General features: G+C 50.8%; 1 protein-coding gene across 1 annotated transcript in view; it reads right to left on the bottom strand.

Annotated features, from left to right (window-relative positions):
- Positions 1–15597, bottom strand: part of TRIM66 (tripartite motif containing 66) — a 61623-nt gene that overhangs the window by 16540 nt on the left and 29486 nt on the right. Inside the window, 7 exon segments of the mRNA XM_066582434.1 lie at positions 2489–2641; positions 2876–2950; positions 3620–3755; positions 4432–4805; positions 5130–5304; positions 11307–11364; positions 11472–11724. Of these exon segments, the coding sequence (XP_066438531.1) occupies positions 2489–2641; positions 2876–2950; positions 3620–3755; positions 4432–4805; positions 5130–5304; positions 11307–11364; positions 11472–11724 (1224 nt within the window).

The following is a 15597-nucleotide window of genomic DNA, read 5'->3' as shown; positions in this document are numbered from 1 at the left end:
TGGGGTCATTCACATCGTCTTTTATTGTATTTTTTTTATTTCACATTTTTCCTCTTTTCCATCCTCAGGAGCCCCAGTTACAGGCAAAAACATCCTTCTGTAGTGACAATAGTCGCTGGCAGAGCTGATCTGGGTCTGCTTGGACCCTGCAGCTCTGCCTTGGCAGGGGCACCCGGTGGTCACACTCTCTACACTACATAACCCTCATTGAACCCTACATAGTCTGCAAGAGAGAAAGCAGAAGTGTGTTTTAACTGCTTCTCCTCCGGGTCCTCGGCTGTTGGTCACCTGACCTGCGGCTGCCAGATCACAGGAACAGGAGCTTTAATCCTGCGCTGTATTATTACTATCGGCCGGGAATAAAGCCCAGGACCAAGTGCCATAAATTTACCGTGCCTGGTCCTAAAGGGGTTAAATGGGTATTCCGGGTAGTGGAGGAATGGATCAGAGTTCAACCACAGGGACCGCTGCTGATCCGAAAAACGGGGGATCCGAGTGCTGCTATTTAGCACTGCAGGGTCCCTCCTCCCCCTTTCCATAATGTAGCCCGCATAGGCTGCTGGTCGCGATGGCGCAGCCGCGGCTCCATTCATTTCAATGCCGAGCGCAGCACTCAGCTGTCTGTCTGCCACACTGAAATAAACGGAGCCGCGGCTGCGCGACCAGAAGCTCGTTCACTGCTACACCAGGCAGACACAGGGAATGAACAGTGGGGGCGTGTCCTGTGTGATGTCACTAAGGGCGCGCTCACAGGAGGGGATTTGCGCAGCGTACTACACTTTTTCTACATGCACTCCGCAGTGAATAGAACTCATTGGTTTCTACGGTTCGCTCACAAGTGTTTCACACGTTCGATAAATTGATGCGCAGTTTGCCCAATTTTGCTGCGCAGTACACTCCGGAATTGGCCATTGAGGAGAACAGGCTGGCGCGAATACGTGGTGAATGCACAGAAAACCCTCGGGCACTTCTGCGTATTTTTTTGCATGTGAAAATATCCAGTGTCCGTGCGCACAAAAACCCGCAGGAGCGGTAAAAACGCGCGGGCCAAAGCGATATTCAGTCATGTAAATACGGGTCGGTTTTACGCGACCAAAGCGAACGAACCCCAAAACCGTATAAACGAGGCGAGCGCAATGTCTGCCCAAGAAACTCCAGGATCGTACTTGTAAAAATGCGCGTTTTCACTGCGAGGCGAGAGGAGTGCGTCACGGAACGAGCGATTGTCCAAGTATTTTCAATAGGAAAAATTATAAATCATGTTGCGTTCCCAGCGGGGCGATGCCAGGGGTTGTACCCGCCTCACCTGCCCCCCACCGCTCCTGATGGTGCCCAGACCCTGAGGACTCCTATACTCCCTGCTACAGTGATGACATCAATGACATGTCCAATGCAGCCCATCAGCAGCTCACTCTGCCTGGTCATCAGTGCAGCAGTCACAGGTCACCGCTGTCTGTGATGTCATCACTGCAGCAGTCACAGGTCACCGCTGTCTGTGATGTCATCACTGCAGCAGTCACAGGTCACCATTGTCTGTGATGTCAGCGCTGCAGCAATCACAGGTCACTGCTGTCTGTGATGTCATCACTGCAGCAGTCACAGGTCACCGCTGTCTGTGATGTCATCACTACAGCAGTCACAGGTCACCGCTGTCTGTGATGTCATCATTGCAGCAGTTACAGGTCAACGTTGTCTGTGATGTCACCACTGCAGCAGTCACAGGTCACCGCTGTCTGTGATGTCATCACTGCAGCAGTCACAGGTCACTGTTGTCTGTGATGTCAGCGCTGCAGCAATCACAGGTCACCATTGTCTGTGATGTCACCACTGCAGCAGTCACAGGTCACTGTTGTCTGTGATGTCACCACTGCAGCAGTCACAGGTCACTGTTGTCTGTGATGACATCACTGCAGCAGTCACAGGTCACCATTGTCTGTGATGTCACCACTGCAGCAGTCACAGGTCAACGTTGTCTGTGATGACATCACTGCAGCAGTCACAAGGCACCATTGTCTATGATGTCATCACTGCAGCAGTCACAGGTCAACGTTGTCTGTGATGACATCACTGCAGCAGTCACAAGGCACCATTGTCTATGACGTCATCACTGCAGCAGGGCCTATAGACAGCGAACAAATTGGGGTTTTAGCAAATAGGGGATAACTTGCTGAACGAGGGGGTCTCACTGCCAAGACCCCAGCCCCCACTCCTCCTTCTCATTACAGACTTACTGCATTCTACACAGTGAGGAGGACACTGAGGACCACCAGTTGCTCTGCCACTCATTTTCCATGGCACTGCGGAGACACTGATTGGCACCCGCTTGGGTATTACCATCAGCCCCATTGAAATGAATGCAGCGCCGACCGCAGATAAGTTGTAATTCTGGTGCAACCCCTTTAACAATTGTCTGAAAACCCCTTTAAGCCTAGGGCTTGTGCTGCGGCCCCCCGGGGATGCTGACGTTGTCCGCCATACCATGACTTACGTAGTTAAACTTGGCGCAGTTCCAGAGCATGAGCCTTATGTCAGCCACCAGCTCCTCGGGGGCGGAGTAATGTGGGATGTGCCGCTTCTGAAGCTTCTTCCGGATGATTGACAGGTCCATCGGCCTCTTTATAATCTGGTAATAGTGACGTGCCTTCATTAAAAGACGTGCATATAACAAACACCCAATTAGTTGTATCAGGGATGGAAGAGTCCACGCCACACGCAACTGCTCTCCGTTATCTGCCAGCATCAGGGGAGGGGCACAGATAAGTGGCGCTAGCAGCCTCCATCGGGTTCCCCAGTGTACCTAGCTTTATGGGCAAGTGGTGCTACTGCAATGTGTCGCGGGTGATCGTAGGGGCGCCTCCACCGGGACGGTACTTACAAGCGGGCTGACGGGTTCCTGGAAGGGGACGCTCAGGCTGTTACAGTACAGCGACAGCACCAGCTTCTCGCAGCGCTGCGGAGGAAGAAACGCACCGTAAGTTGTTGTACTCCAAGGTATAACACTCTGAGACTGTATCACAGGATTAGATACACCCTCAGCAGACAGTATCACACAGGATGGGATTAGATACACGGCTCAGCAGGCAGTATCACACAGGATAGGATTAGATACACGGCTCAGCAGACAGTATCACACAGGATAGGATTAGATACACGGCTCAGCAGACAGTATCACATAGGATAGGATTAGATATACGGCTCAGCAGGCAGTATCACATAGGATTAGATACACGGCTCAGCAGACAGTATCACACAGGATAGGATTAGATACATAGCTCAGCACACAGTATCATACAGGATAGGATTAGATACAGGAGCTCAGCAGACAGTATGACACAGGGCAGGATTAGATACACGGCTCAGCAGACAGTATCACACAGAATAGGATTAGATACACGGCTCAGCAGACAGTATCCCACAGGATAGGATTAGATACACAGCTCAGCAGGCAGTATCAGACAGGATAGGATTAGATACAGGGCTCAGCAGACAGTATCACACATGATAAGATTAGATACACGGCTCAGCAGACAGTATCACACATGATGGGATTAGATACACAGCTCAGGACACAGTATCACACAGGGCAGGATTAGATACACTTTGCCTCCAGCCCCCTCACCCTCTCGTCGCAGGGGTCCAGGTGCGGTAACATCGCCTCCTCCGCCTTGTTCTCCCGGCTGTATCGCGTGTTATCGCAGTCGTACTCCACTTCTGGCGCGTTCAGGTTGCGGCACAGTGTGCAGACCCATTCACCGCTGGAAGAAACACGTAATGCAGGTCTGCGGTCAGCAGGGGGCAGCACGGGTCTGTATACACGGCTATATGCACCGACATGCCAAAAGTCCTGGGGCAGCGGCCTGTAAAGTGACGGCTCAGGAGCGCCCCCAGCTGGCGGCGTCTTGTGATGAACACTGGCCAGCGCACTCATGGGGAGGCAATGTGAATTATCAGAGTTCCTACAAGGTATGATAGGGGGCGCCAGACGGATGGGGTGTTCCACGGGCATTTAACATTACTAGATCCACAATGTCACGTGTAGCGGGCATACAAGGCGCCCGCACCCACAGTGGACAGCGCAGCGGCATCCAGTCACCCCAGAGATGCTGCACATACAGACACCCCGGAGCTGTGGGGGCATCCAGACGGCATAACATCCCCCCACACATCGTCCGTCCACTTGTGGATGCCATGCTGGAGTTGCTGCACTTCGCCTACCCAATATTGGTTCTTGTCCCGTGACTTTTGGCACGCCAGGGTATATATATATGATTTTGGGCAGTGGACATGCCCCTCCTCGTGGTCAGATACTACTCCCCTGTCATGTAGGTAGGTGATACACGGCCATTGTGGGAACACCCCTTTAAGACAGACCATTCTGGGTATACAGAACTATGCGCCCCCCCATATAAGAAGACATACGTGAGGTCGTACCCCGGGAAGCTGAGGAGGGTGGGCACGTGGCAGGACAGGTGGTAAACCTTCGGACAGTGGTCGCAGCAGAGCATCTCGCCCCCGTTCAGGCACACCGCACAGAAGTCCTCATTCTCGATGTGATTGGCGCCCTCACATTTTTTCGACGCCCCGCTATTCATTCTGCAGTCTTGGGGGTGTTCAGCCGCCGGTGCGACGAGGTGTCTGATCTCCTGAGAGCCCCCCATGTAGGACTGTATCCGAGGAAAAGGGTGCGGCCTCAGCGGTGGCGCAGAATGCCCTGCAGCCTGCGGTGCGGCGTCTGTCCCGTATGGAAGAGTAGCCTGTGGGGGAAGCTCTGCGGAAGGAGACGCGTACGAGCTGTCGGCATTCACCTGCCACACGCACCAAGAAACAGAGAAAGACCGTCAGACCCTAAAGATTCACGGATAGCGAAGGAGGCTGATGTGCGGGGTCCATCACACCTCCAGTCACACCCAGAGCTGCAGCGACACTTCCTCTGGTTCTGCTAGTTCACATGTTCTGCAGGGATGAAACGCATGCGATTCCCAATCAGATTGCGGAGCCTGATAACAGAGCAGAGGTCAGTTTATCCCAGGATGTTCAGCAGAGTTTGGGGTGCAGCTCTGGGTGTGACTAGAGTACAGGGTGTCCCCCACTCCTCCGTGCATGCTCGTCCTCTATCCGGACAGACGTACCTTTATGGACATACTTTTGTATCGGGCGCCATATTTAACCAGCAGGCGCAGAGATCCGTCTTCATCCTTCTTCTGCGGCTGCACCTTGAAGACGGGGAGCTCGCCTGAGGGCGGCGGACAGATCTTCAGACGCTCCAGCCGGACGTACGGGATCTTGGTCTCTTTCGGTTCTGCCCTGAAATCAGACAGTGACACATTCTAAGAGGCCTGTGAAGCGCAGATCTGCAGCCCCGCGTCACGCCCGCCGATGGCGGGAAATAACGAGGATTTGCAGACTTTTCCCAAAAGTCGGCAAACCTAAAAAACAAGTCACTTTGTAACATAAACCTTGGATCAACGCTGCAAGAAGTTCCTTGAATCCAGCCTGCAGTGTAAAGTACAGTGTCCACGCCCGTTGTCTTGGCTACGTCCAGGCTAATGTCTATGTGGATGCATGTGTACCTACTTTCAGCCATGGAATCCAGCACAAGAGCCTCCATACTTTACACTGCAGGCTGGAAGACAATAACTGGGCAGCAGAGCTGAGGTGGTAGGCAGTCGGGATCTGGAACATGATGGAACAACTAGGAAGCGTGTCACTGACTATAGGCGCCGTAGTGCTGACAGGGCCGGTCCCCAGGAGCCCGGGGAGCTCTCAGTTATACTTACCCATCCCCCACTGCCCGCGCAAAAGCCGACATTTAGAAGAAAAAAATGCAGTGGATTTTCTAGCTTCGGTTTTGATGCGTTTCCAGGACGTGTGACAGCGCCCTCTAGGGGTTGTGCGCTGACCGGACAGCAGCCCATCACTAGCGCTCACTGTAGTAAAGCAACAAACCGACTAGTACTTACCCCTCCGCCACTGACGGAATCCAGATTTTTTACAAAGCAAAGGGAGAAAAGTGTTTTTATTTTTATTTTTTTAATGTTTTACTTTTTATAAATTTTTTTTGTCCCTTTAGGGGACTTCCACAGAGACCTATCAGGACCCCCTGATCACATTCCGAGGATCCGATGGTGACAGCCCTTTACATGCTGCAGTCGCATAGACCGCGGCATGTAAAGGGTTAACACAGCAGAGATCGGAGGTTTTCTCCATTCTCTGCTGTGTAAGAGCTGGTGCCCTGCTATCTTCTGGCAGAGGGAGCCCCGTCCCTCTGTCAGCCCTTTACATGCTGTGGTCTCATAGACTGCGGCATGTAAAGGGTTAACACAGCAGAGATCCAAAGTTTTCTCCGATCTTTGCTGTAAGAGCTGGTGCCTGGATATCCTCTGACAGCCACGCACCAGCCTTTACCCTGCCATAGAGACCATTGGCTTGCTTCTGACAAGCCGATGGTCTCCATGGCAACCTGTAAACAAAGCAGTGCAGGAGTTTGAAAATAAAAGCGGGAAGTTGCCAGGAGATCAGTAATATATTCCTGCGTCTTTTTTCAAAGTCTTGCACTGCTTTGTGTGGGTCTGTGCAGGCAGAGCACACTGCCACAGCTTATGGAAAATTTCCAGGCGTGCCACTCAAGGAGTTAAAGGAGATGTCCCGCGCCGAAACGGGTTTTTTTTTTTTTAAACCCCCCCCCCGTTCGGCGCGAGACAACCCCGATGCAGGGGTTAAAAAAACCACCCGCACAGCGCTTACCTGAATCCCGGCGGTCCGGTGACTTCAATACTTACCGCTGAAGATGGCCGCCGGGATCTTCTACCTTCGTGGACCGCAGCTCTTCTGTGCGGTCCACTGCCGATTCCAGCCTCCTGATTGGCTGGAATCGGCACGTGACGGGGCGGAGCTACACGGAGCCGCTCTCTGCCACGAGCGGCTCCATAGAAGAAAGCTGAAGACCCGGACTGCGCAAGCGCGGCTAATTTGGCCATCGGAGGCCAAAAATTAGTCGGCTCCATGGAGACGAGGACGCCAGCAACGGAGCAGGTAAGTATAAAACTTTTTATAACTTCTGTATGGCTCATAATTAATGCACAATGTACATTACAAAGTGCATTATTATGGCCATGCAGAAGTGTATAGACCCACTTGCTGCCGCGGGACATCTCCTTTAAGGGTCTGTTCACAGGTAGCAGAAACTCAGCAAATTTTCACAGTGGAATCAACACAGAACATCACAGCGACGACGGCGAGACGAAGAACACGAACAATAAGACACAGAGAGCTGGAAACAAACAAGGAGAATTGGAGCTCCGAACACAGGAAGAGAAATATGATGTCATCGGCATCACGGAAACTTGGTGGGATGATACACATGATTGGATACAAGGCTTGAAGGATACAATGTATTTATAAGGAACAGACCTAATAAAGGGGAGGAGGTGTTGTGTTGTATGTTAGGAGAACATTCATCTCCACTGAGATTCAAGCTTCAGAGCTGGGAGTTCTGTAGGAACTGTTTGGGTAAGAATACAAGGAGAGAACAACAGAAAGGACCCCATTGTAGGCATTTACTATAGGCCGCCTGGACAAGCAGAAGATATGCAGGAACTCTTTCTACATCAGATGGCCAAGCTCTCAAAGAAGCCCAACATAGTGATCATGGGAGATTTTACCCATCAGACATTTGTTGGGAATCTCTCAGGTAAAAGTAATGGATCCAACAGATTCTTATCCGCTCTTGGTGACAACTTTATCTTCCAGAAGGTAGAAGAGAAAACAAGGGGATCTGCTATCTTGGCCCTAATTCTTACCAACAGGGAGGGAATGGTTGAGGGAGTAAGGGTGGCTGGGACCTTAGGAGGCAGTGATCATGATATCCTTGGAGGTTGGATAACAAGGGGAGGAAGACCTTAGAAGACTCAGACCTCAAGGTTGGATTTCAGAAAGATTTCAATGAACTCAGAAAGAGGAAGAATCCAATGGCTGGATGTTCTTAAGGGCAGAAATGTCCAAGAAGGTTGGAAAATATTGTGGAATGAGATTCTCAGAGCACAATCGTTACCAATCCCTAAAAGAAGGAAGAATGGGAAGCATTTAAAGAGACCCGGATGGATGAACACAGGCCTGTGAGCCTGACTTCTATACCGTGAAAGGTCTTTGAACAAATTATTAAACAGCATGTATGCAAGTACTTGGATGATAATGGAGTGATTAACCAGAGCCAGCATGGGGTTGTAACAAACAAGTCATACCAGACTAATCTAATTTCCTTCTATGACAGAATCACTGACTGGGTTGGTCAGGGAAATGTGGTGGATATAGTATATCTTGACGTTAGTAAAGCATTTGACAAAGTATCTCATACTATACTTATTGAGAAAAATGACCAAATCTGGGATTGACAAGGCAACTGTTAGGTGGATTCACAACTGGCTGAGTGATCGTACTCAAAGAGTGGTCATAAATGGCTGCACATCCAAGTGGAAGAATGTATCAAGTGGGACCACAAGGCTCTGTCCTGGGCCCAGTGTGGGTCAACATTGTTATAAATGATCTGGAGGAGGGAATTGATGGGAAACTGATCAAATTTGCCGGTGACACAAAGCTAGGAGGGATAGCTAACACTAGGGAAGAGAGGGAGAGAGCATTCAAAAAGATCTAGAAAAGCTTGCACAGTGGTCAGCGACTAACAGAATGGTATTTAACAAGGAGAAATGCAAAGTCCTACATCTGGGCAAGAAAAATGAAGAAAGCCGATACAGAATGGGAGGAATTGGGCTGAGCAGCAGCACATGTGAAAAAGACTTGGGTATACTAATAGATCATAGACTGAACATGCGTCAATAGTGTGATGCAGCAAACAGAAAGGCAAACACAATTCTGGGATGTATTAAGAGAAGCATAGAGTCTAGATCACGTGAGGTCATTATCCCCCTCTACTCTTCCTTAGTCCGACCTCATCTGGAATACTGGGTCCAGTTCTGGGCTCCCCACTTTAAAAAAGACATAGACAAACTGGAGCAAGTTCAGAGGAGAGTAACCAAGATGGTGAGCGGTCTGCAAATCATGTCCTATGAGGAACGGTTAAAGGATCTGGGAATGTTTAGCAGAAGAGAAGGCTGAGAGGAGACTTAATAGCGGTCTACAAATATCTGAAGGGCTGTCACAGTGCAGAGGGATCAGCCCTATTCTCATCTGCACAAGGAAACACTAGAAGCAATGGGATGAAACTGAAAGGGAGGAGACACAGATTAGATATTAGACAGTGAGGGGGATCAATGAGTGGAACAGGTTGCCACGGGAGGTGGGGAGTTCTCCTTAAATGGAAGTCTTCAGGGGCCGGACAGACATCTGTCTGGGATGATTTAGTGATCCTGCACTGAGCAAGGGGTTGGACCCGATGACCCTGGAGGTCCCTTCCAACTCTACCAGTCTATGATTCTATGAAGACGATATATCATTAGTGGAACTTATTTATAATCCGCATCACGTCAGGTCTGCGTGTTACATGTGGGTTTTGGCACAGATCGGCACCAAAAATTGGCAACCAATTTTCAGCTGCAGAAACTGCGCTCCGCGTGGTCATAGCCATGGATTGTGCTCAGCCGACGGTGGGGATTCCCACGCAATTTCCAGGCTATCTTTTGCATTCATTGAATGATGTGGAAGTCTGCAATGTAATTAATTCATAAAGTACGGATCTTGAAATTTGCGCTGCGTGAAAAAGAAGAAAGTCTAATTCATCACACAGTTTCCGCATCCCTGACACATCGGCTGGTCTCAGAGGAGGAGTCACCGGCAGACATCCCTGACACATTGGCTGGTCTCAGAGGAGGAGTCACCGGCAGACATCCCTGACACATCAGCTGGTCTAGGAGGAGGAGTCACCGGCTGATGTCACTGACGCATCAGCTGGTCTCATGGGAGGAGTCGCCGGCTGACGTCACTGACACATTGGCTGGTCTCAGAGGAGGAGTCACCGGCAGACATCCCTGACACATCAGCTGGTCTAGGAGGAGGAGTCACCGGCTGATGTCACTGACACATCAGCTGGTCTCATGGGAGGAGTCGCCGGCTGACGTCACTGACGCATCGGCTGGTCCCAGAGGAGGAATCGCCGGCTGACACATTGGCTGGTCTCAGAGGAGGAGTCACCGGCTGACATCCCTGACACATCGGCTGGTCTCAGAGGAGGAGTCACCGGCTTACATCCCTGACACATCGGCTGGTCTCAGAGGAGGAGTCACCGGCTTACATCCCTGACACATCGGCTGGTCTCAGAGGAGGAGTCACCGTCTGACATCCCTGACACATCGCCTGTTTTCAAAGGAGGAGTCGCCGGCTGACGTCACTGACACATCAGCTGGTCTCACAGGAGGAATCGCCGGCTGACGTCACTGACGTATTGGCTGGTCTCATAGGAGGAGTCGCCGGCTGACGTCACTGACACATCGGCTGGTCTCAGAGGAGGAGTCACTGGCTGACATCCCTGACACATCGGCTGGTCTCAGAGGAGGAGTTGCCGGCTGACGTCACTGACACATCGACTGGTCTCAGAGGAGGAGTCGCCGGCTGACGTCACTGACACATCGGCTGGTCTCATAGGAGGAGTCGCCGGCTGATGTCACTGACACATCGGCTGGTCTCATAGGAGGAGTCGCCGGCTGATGTCACTGACATATCAGCTGGTCTCAGAGGAGGAGTCACCGCCTGATGTCACTGGTGCATCGGCTGGTCTCAGAGGAGGAGTCACCAGCTGACATCCCTGACTCATCAGTTGGTCTCATAGGAGGAGTCGCCGGCTGATGTCACTGATACATCAGCTGGTCTCATGGGAAGAGTCGCCGGCTGATGTCACTGATGCATTGGCTGGTCTCAGAGGAGCAGTCACCAGCTGATGTCACTGATGCATCAGCTGGTCTCAGAGGAGGAGTCGCCAGCTGATGTCACTGATGCATCGGCTGGTCTCAGAGGAGGAGTCACCGGCTGATGTCACTGATGCATCGGCTGGTCTCAGAGGAGGAGTCACCGGCTGACATCCCTGACTCATTGGCTGGTCTCATAGGAGGAGTAACCGGCTCACATCACTGACGCACCAGCTGGTCTCAGAGGAGGAGTCGCCGGCTGACGTCACTGATGCATCGGCTGGTCTAGGAGGAGGAGTAACCGGCTCACGTCACTGACGCATCGGCTGGCCTCAGAGAAGGAGTCGCCGGCTCATGTCACTGACGCATTGGCTGGTCTCAGAGGAGGAGTCACCGGCTCACGTCACTGACGCATCGGCTGGTCTCAGAGGACCGTCACACAGGGCTGATTACCTGTTCGGATTTTCCGGTGTCTTCAGCTCTTCGGGTGGCTGGAAGCGATTATCTGTATCTGGGAGAGATCGGACAGAAATCATTACAACCAGTTCTAGGAGTGGATTCTCTGACAACTGAGGGGGGGAGGGGGTATCTGATATCACACTAGTAGGTGTCAGTTACCGGCTTCATTTTTTATCTCCTTGATCATCGGCTCTGGGGGGCTGGGGAGTCTCCGGAGGGCCGAGGAGGAGGAGCCGGCATCAGGCGGGAAACATTTTTTAAGGGAGAGATTTATCGGCTCCTCAAACATATTCTCCAGCGGCAGAACGATGTCACTCAGCACGGTCCCCAGCGTGTTGTCAGGTGGAGGTGGCGGAGGCGGCGGCGGCGGTGGCAGCGGGGGGCCACTGCAGCTCATGTTCACATTTTCTATCTGAAGAAAAATGTTAAAAAGATTAGGATTTGTAACTTTATGCATGTGCAGCATCCCGTAGGGTGACCCCAGACACAAGGCACACGTTGAGGAGCTGGGAGGGTCGAGTGGTCACTGGTCATGTTGGCACTTACTAGGCTCCCTCCCGGAGGGGCACACATAGCCTCAGCAAGGGCAGCGCTGGGCCTCTTCCGGACACCCCTAGGATAGGGATGCCCAATAAACTGGAGAACAGGGATAGCAGATGCCACCGTTCTGTTACACACCAGTATGACCCTTGGTAAATAAATGGAGCCACAGACAAAAGTAACGTTCCTCAGGTCTCTGGGAACAATCAGGGCCTGGCAAAACTTAACTAGAAGTAAAGAAGTAGACTTAACAGTACCTCCACCCGGTGATCCCAGACTTCAGAATGGTCAGATGTGGAAACACATGGGTGTACCTCTATGTGGTGATCCCAGGCTTTAGGAAGGCCACAGAGGAAAAATAATCACTAAGTACCTCTGGCTGTATGCACCTTCTCTTGCTCACGCTGTCTCTCTCTCTCTCTCTCTCTCTCTCTCTCTCGGGACTCACTCAGACATAGTTGCTGTTACACAGGTAAACGGGAACTGCTCTTCCTCCTCCATTCTTCACCACATGGGAGTTGAAGGTACCCCCATGTGGCTGGCACTCTCTCTCAGGAACCCAGAAGAATGGACCTCAGAACTCAACTGCTTTTCCGCTCTCACACACTTCTATTTATATCTTCACTCATACCACGTGACAAGACAAATTGATACATTGCAAGCATCTACCGCGCTCATGCAGACACTTAACCCCTCACACGCTGCAGCTGCGCAATACACATAACAGAATGACAAGACACTTTTGCACAGCGCACCAGCACAAGACATGACATGTATGACATTTATGGAGGGGGCTAGGATAGATGTACTGGGCCACTACACATGTAGCTTTTATAGCGCCGACATATTTCACAGCGCTGTAAAGAGATTGGGAGCCCATCGGGAGAGAACGGTGATAATATAATGCACTCCATCAAACTACTGACCCAGCCTTAGTGAGGTGGGGGGGGGGGGTGCAGAGGATAAGGACACACTGAACCCTTGGGGTGGGGGGACGACAGCGGACAAGGATACTCTGACACTTCAGTGATTAACAATCCCACAAATGTCAAGGAGATCCATCCAACAGTTTTTAACGGGGTTCTTGCTTTTAGAAAATGACCTTGCAGTTTAGCTTGAGCCCCGTTCAGGCAGGAGGCGGGGTGCTATTCTAATGGCGCCATCTCCACCCAAAACAAGACTAAGGCTGCAGAAATAGCCCCGTTGTAGTTGGAGATACGCAGGGTACAGTGGGTGCTGCATGTACTGAACTTCCTGCTGTCACTTCAAGCTGGGCGGAGCAGAGAATGGGGGAATCTTACTCAAGTTTTATGTGGCCCTTAAAAGACATTGCATGGCGTGGGGTGTGCATGTGAGTGCCATGTGAGGTTTTCCCTTGAAATCAATGGGAAACACTTGTGATCCTCTGACGTGCGTGAAACATGAGCCTAAGGATCGCAACTTCACCGAAGCTATGAGAGGCGTTTCTGACTTGCATCGTTGTGGAGAACGCACGTGGGCGAGCGCGATCTCGGACAAAGTCTCTCGCACTGATACTGCGCTCATCTGCGTGTATCCGGCCTAAGGGTAGCTGCACACCAGCTTATTTGGGGGCCGTGTGCCGTCTGTGTGATCCCACGGGCAATGTAGCCGATGAAGGAAGACAGCTGGGTGGTCCTTATGAGAATCCCCCTCGGCTCGTCCTGCCAGCGGCACAGGTCAGAAAGAGGAGCTGCCAATACATGTGACCGCCACGTCCGTGTAAACTGCCAGGCAGCCCATGGACCGAGTCCCTCAGGTACAACTAGTACAAGATACGCCTGAGACACATCCTGTCCGACTTGTATCCGTGAATCCAACAGACTAGAACAAACTGCTACACAGACCGGCCGCCTGAGGAAAAAACTGCATGTCTGAAAAGCGCCATTGATTATAACGGCTCTGAGTTCACTCCGCTGCACACTTGCGCTCCGTGCACACTATTTACAGACAGAAACAGCAGCCATGCATTTGAATAGCTGTACCCGGGTGGGCCGCTCTTACTTGACTTTGCGTCCGATTACAAATTGCAGCATGGCTGAACAGGATGGACAGAGGTCATTTTTCAGCCTTACATACTATGTTACGGTCTCCTATTCTTGCCCATTTTCCGTGGACTGATTGGGTGTCCGTGTGCTGTCCAATCTCAATTTCAAACACAACCTTTATTTTGTTATATATGCCTCAAAACAGAAGTCAGAAATGTAAAAAAATAAATAAAAGTTAAAAAAAAAAATCAGCTTAGTGAATCCTCCCTTGTTACTCTCCCCTCCCCCAATGCTTGCTCTCTGATTGTCACACATGTGGTTCTCTTTTTTCAGAGAAGGAGTAATTGCTTATATAATCAATCTTCTGTGTCTAATTAAGCATCTTATTGACTCTACAACCCAACTGTTTATCCCCTCAGATGTTGCAATCAACTCATCACCGCGGCATCTAAGTGGTTCAACAGAAAAGGAAAAAAAATCTAAACTTTTTTCTGTTACGCCATGTTTTATTATTGGAGAAAAATAAATTAATGCCTACACATCATTGTTATATCTGCATCTGTAGGACCTGTACCATGTAGTCAACATCAAGAAATGAGTTAGTGGGGTAGGAGGGGGGGAGGGGATACGTCAGAATAGCCGTTCTGTTCATCTCACCTCCCCAAAACAGGAATAAAAATCAAAGAGTCACCCAAAAATGGTGCCAATGAAATCTAAAAGCCCTGCAGGGGGCAGAATTAGTCCGTGCGGACATTTATGCACCATAATGTTATCCCTGTGGGGCTTGAATTGCGCATCTGTTAAAATCCGCGTCTCCACTTCAAAATTGCAAGATTAAATTCCACAGCAGAATGAAGAACGTCGTGTGGAAATGTTGCTGCGGATTCTAACAGACAGGAGATGGAATTCCACAATTTGAGGGCTTATTCAGACGCCCGTATCTCGGTGGGTTTTCACGCCTGGACGATATACGCTGCCCCTCTCTGCAAGGGGAGGGGGCGGGACGGGGGCAGTGCACTGAGCTTCCACCCCCTCTCTGCCCCAAGCCACTGTTTGCAATGGGAGGGGCGGGACGGAGGCGGAACTTAGTGTGAAAACCCGACCGATATACGCCCGTCTGAATAAGCCCTAAGTCTGTGAAAGAAAAAAACGAGAAATTCAGCAAAACATTCACTGAACGCATTCCGCACTGTTTGACGAAACCTGTAACGGTGTTGCGTCCTGCAGAGTAATGCTGTCCGTGTATAATCACCCTGAGGGCCCTTTTACACGTGCGGAATAGATGGACCTAAGGCCTAAATCAAATGACTATGATTTCAATGGTTATGTTTTGACTAGCGTGATTCTCGCGCAATTTTACTAGGCACAAGAAAAGACGGTGCAGGACCCCATCTTCCTGCTTTTTTTTACTGTGCGCAAAAGCGTGAATTTCAAATTTTGACTTGTTCATGTGCGAATACACTTTGTAGTGGCGAGCGTATTTGTGCATGCGCTGAAAACACAGAAAATGCTGCGCCAAAATCCACTTGTGTACATGCCGGGTATGGCGCAGAAATCTGCAGCAGATTCAGGCTTTAGGCCTCTTTCACACGGGCGACGCGATATCGCCGAGAAAAAATCACATCAGTGGTCTGTGCGATATTGCTGCGTTTCTCACGATATCGTAATTTTTTGTCACTACAAAGTTGCGCGACTTTTCGGGGGGTGGGGCCTAAAATATAATCCCTACCCTAAAAATA

The sequence above is a fragment of the Eleutherodactylus coqui genome, chromosome 11 (assembly GCF_035609145.1).
Source record: "Eleutherodactylus coqui strain aEleCoq1 chromosome 11, aEleCoq1.hap1, whole genome shotgun sequence".
Taxonomy (NCBI): Eukaryota; Metazoa; Chordata; class Amphibia; order Anura; family Eleutherodactylidae; genus Eleutherodactylus; species Eleutherodactylus coqui.
The sequence above is the reverse complement of the archived record's forward strand: the minus strand, read 5'-3'. Positions and strand labels throughout refer to the sequence as shown.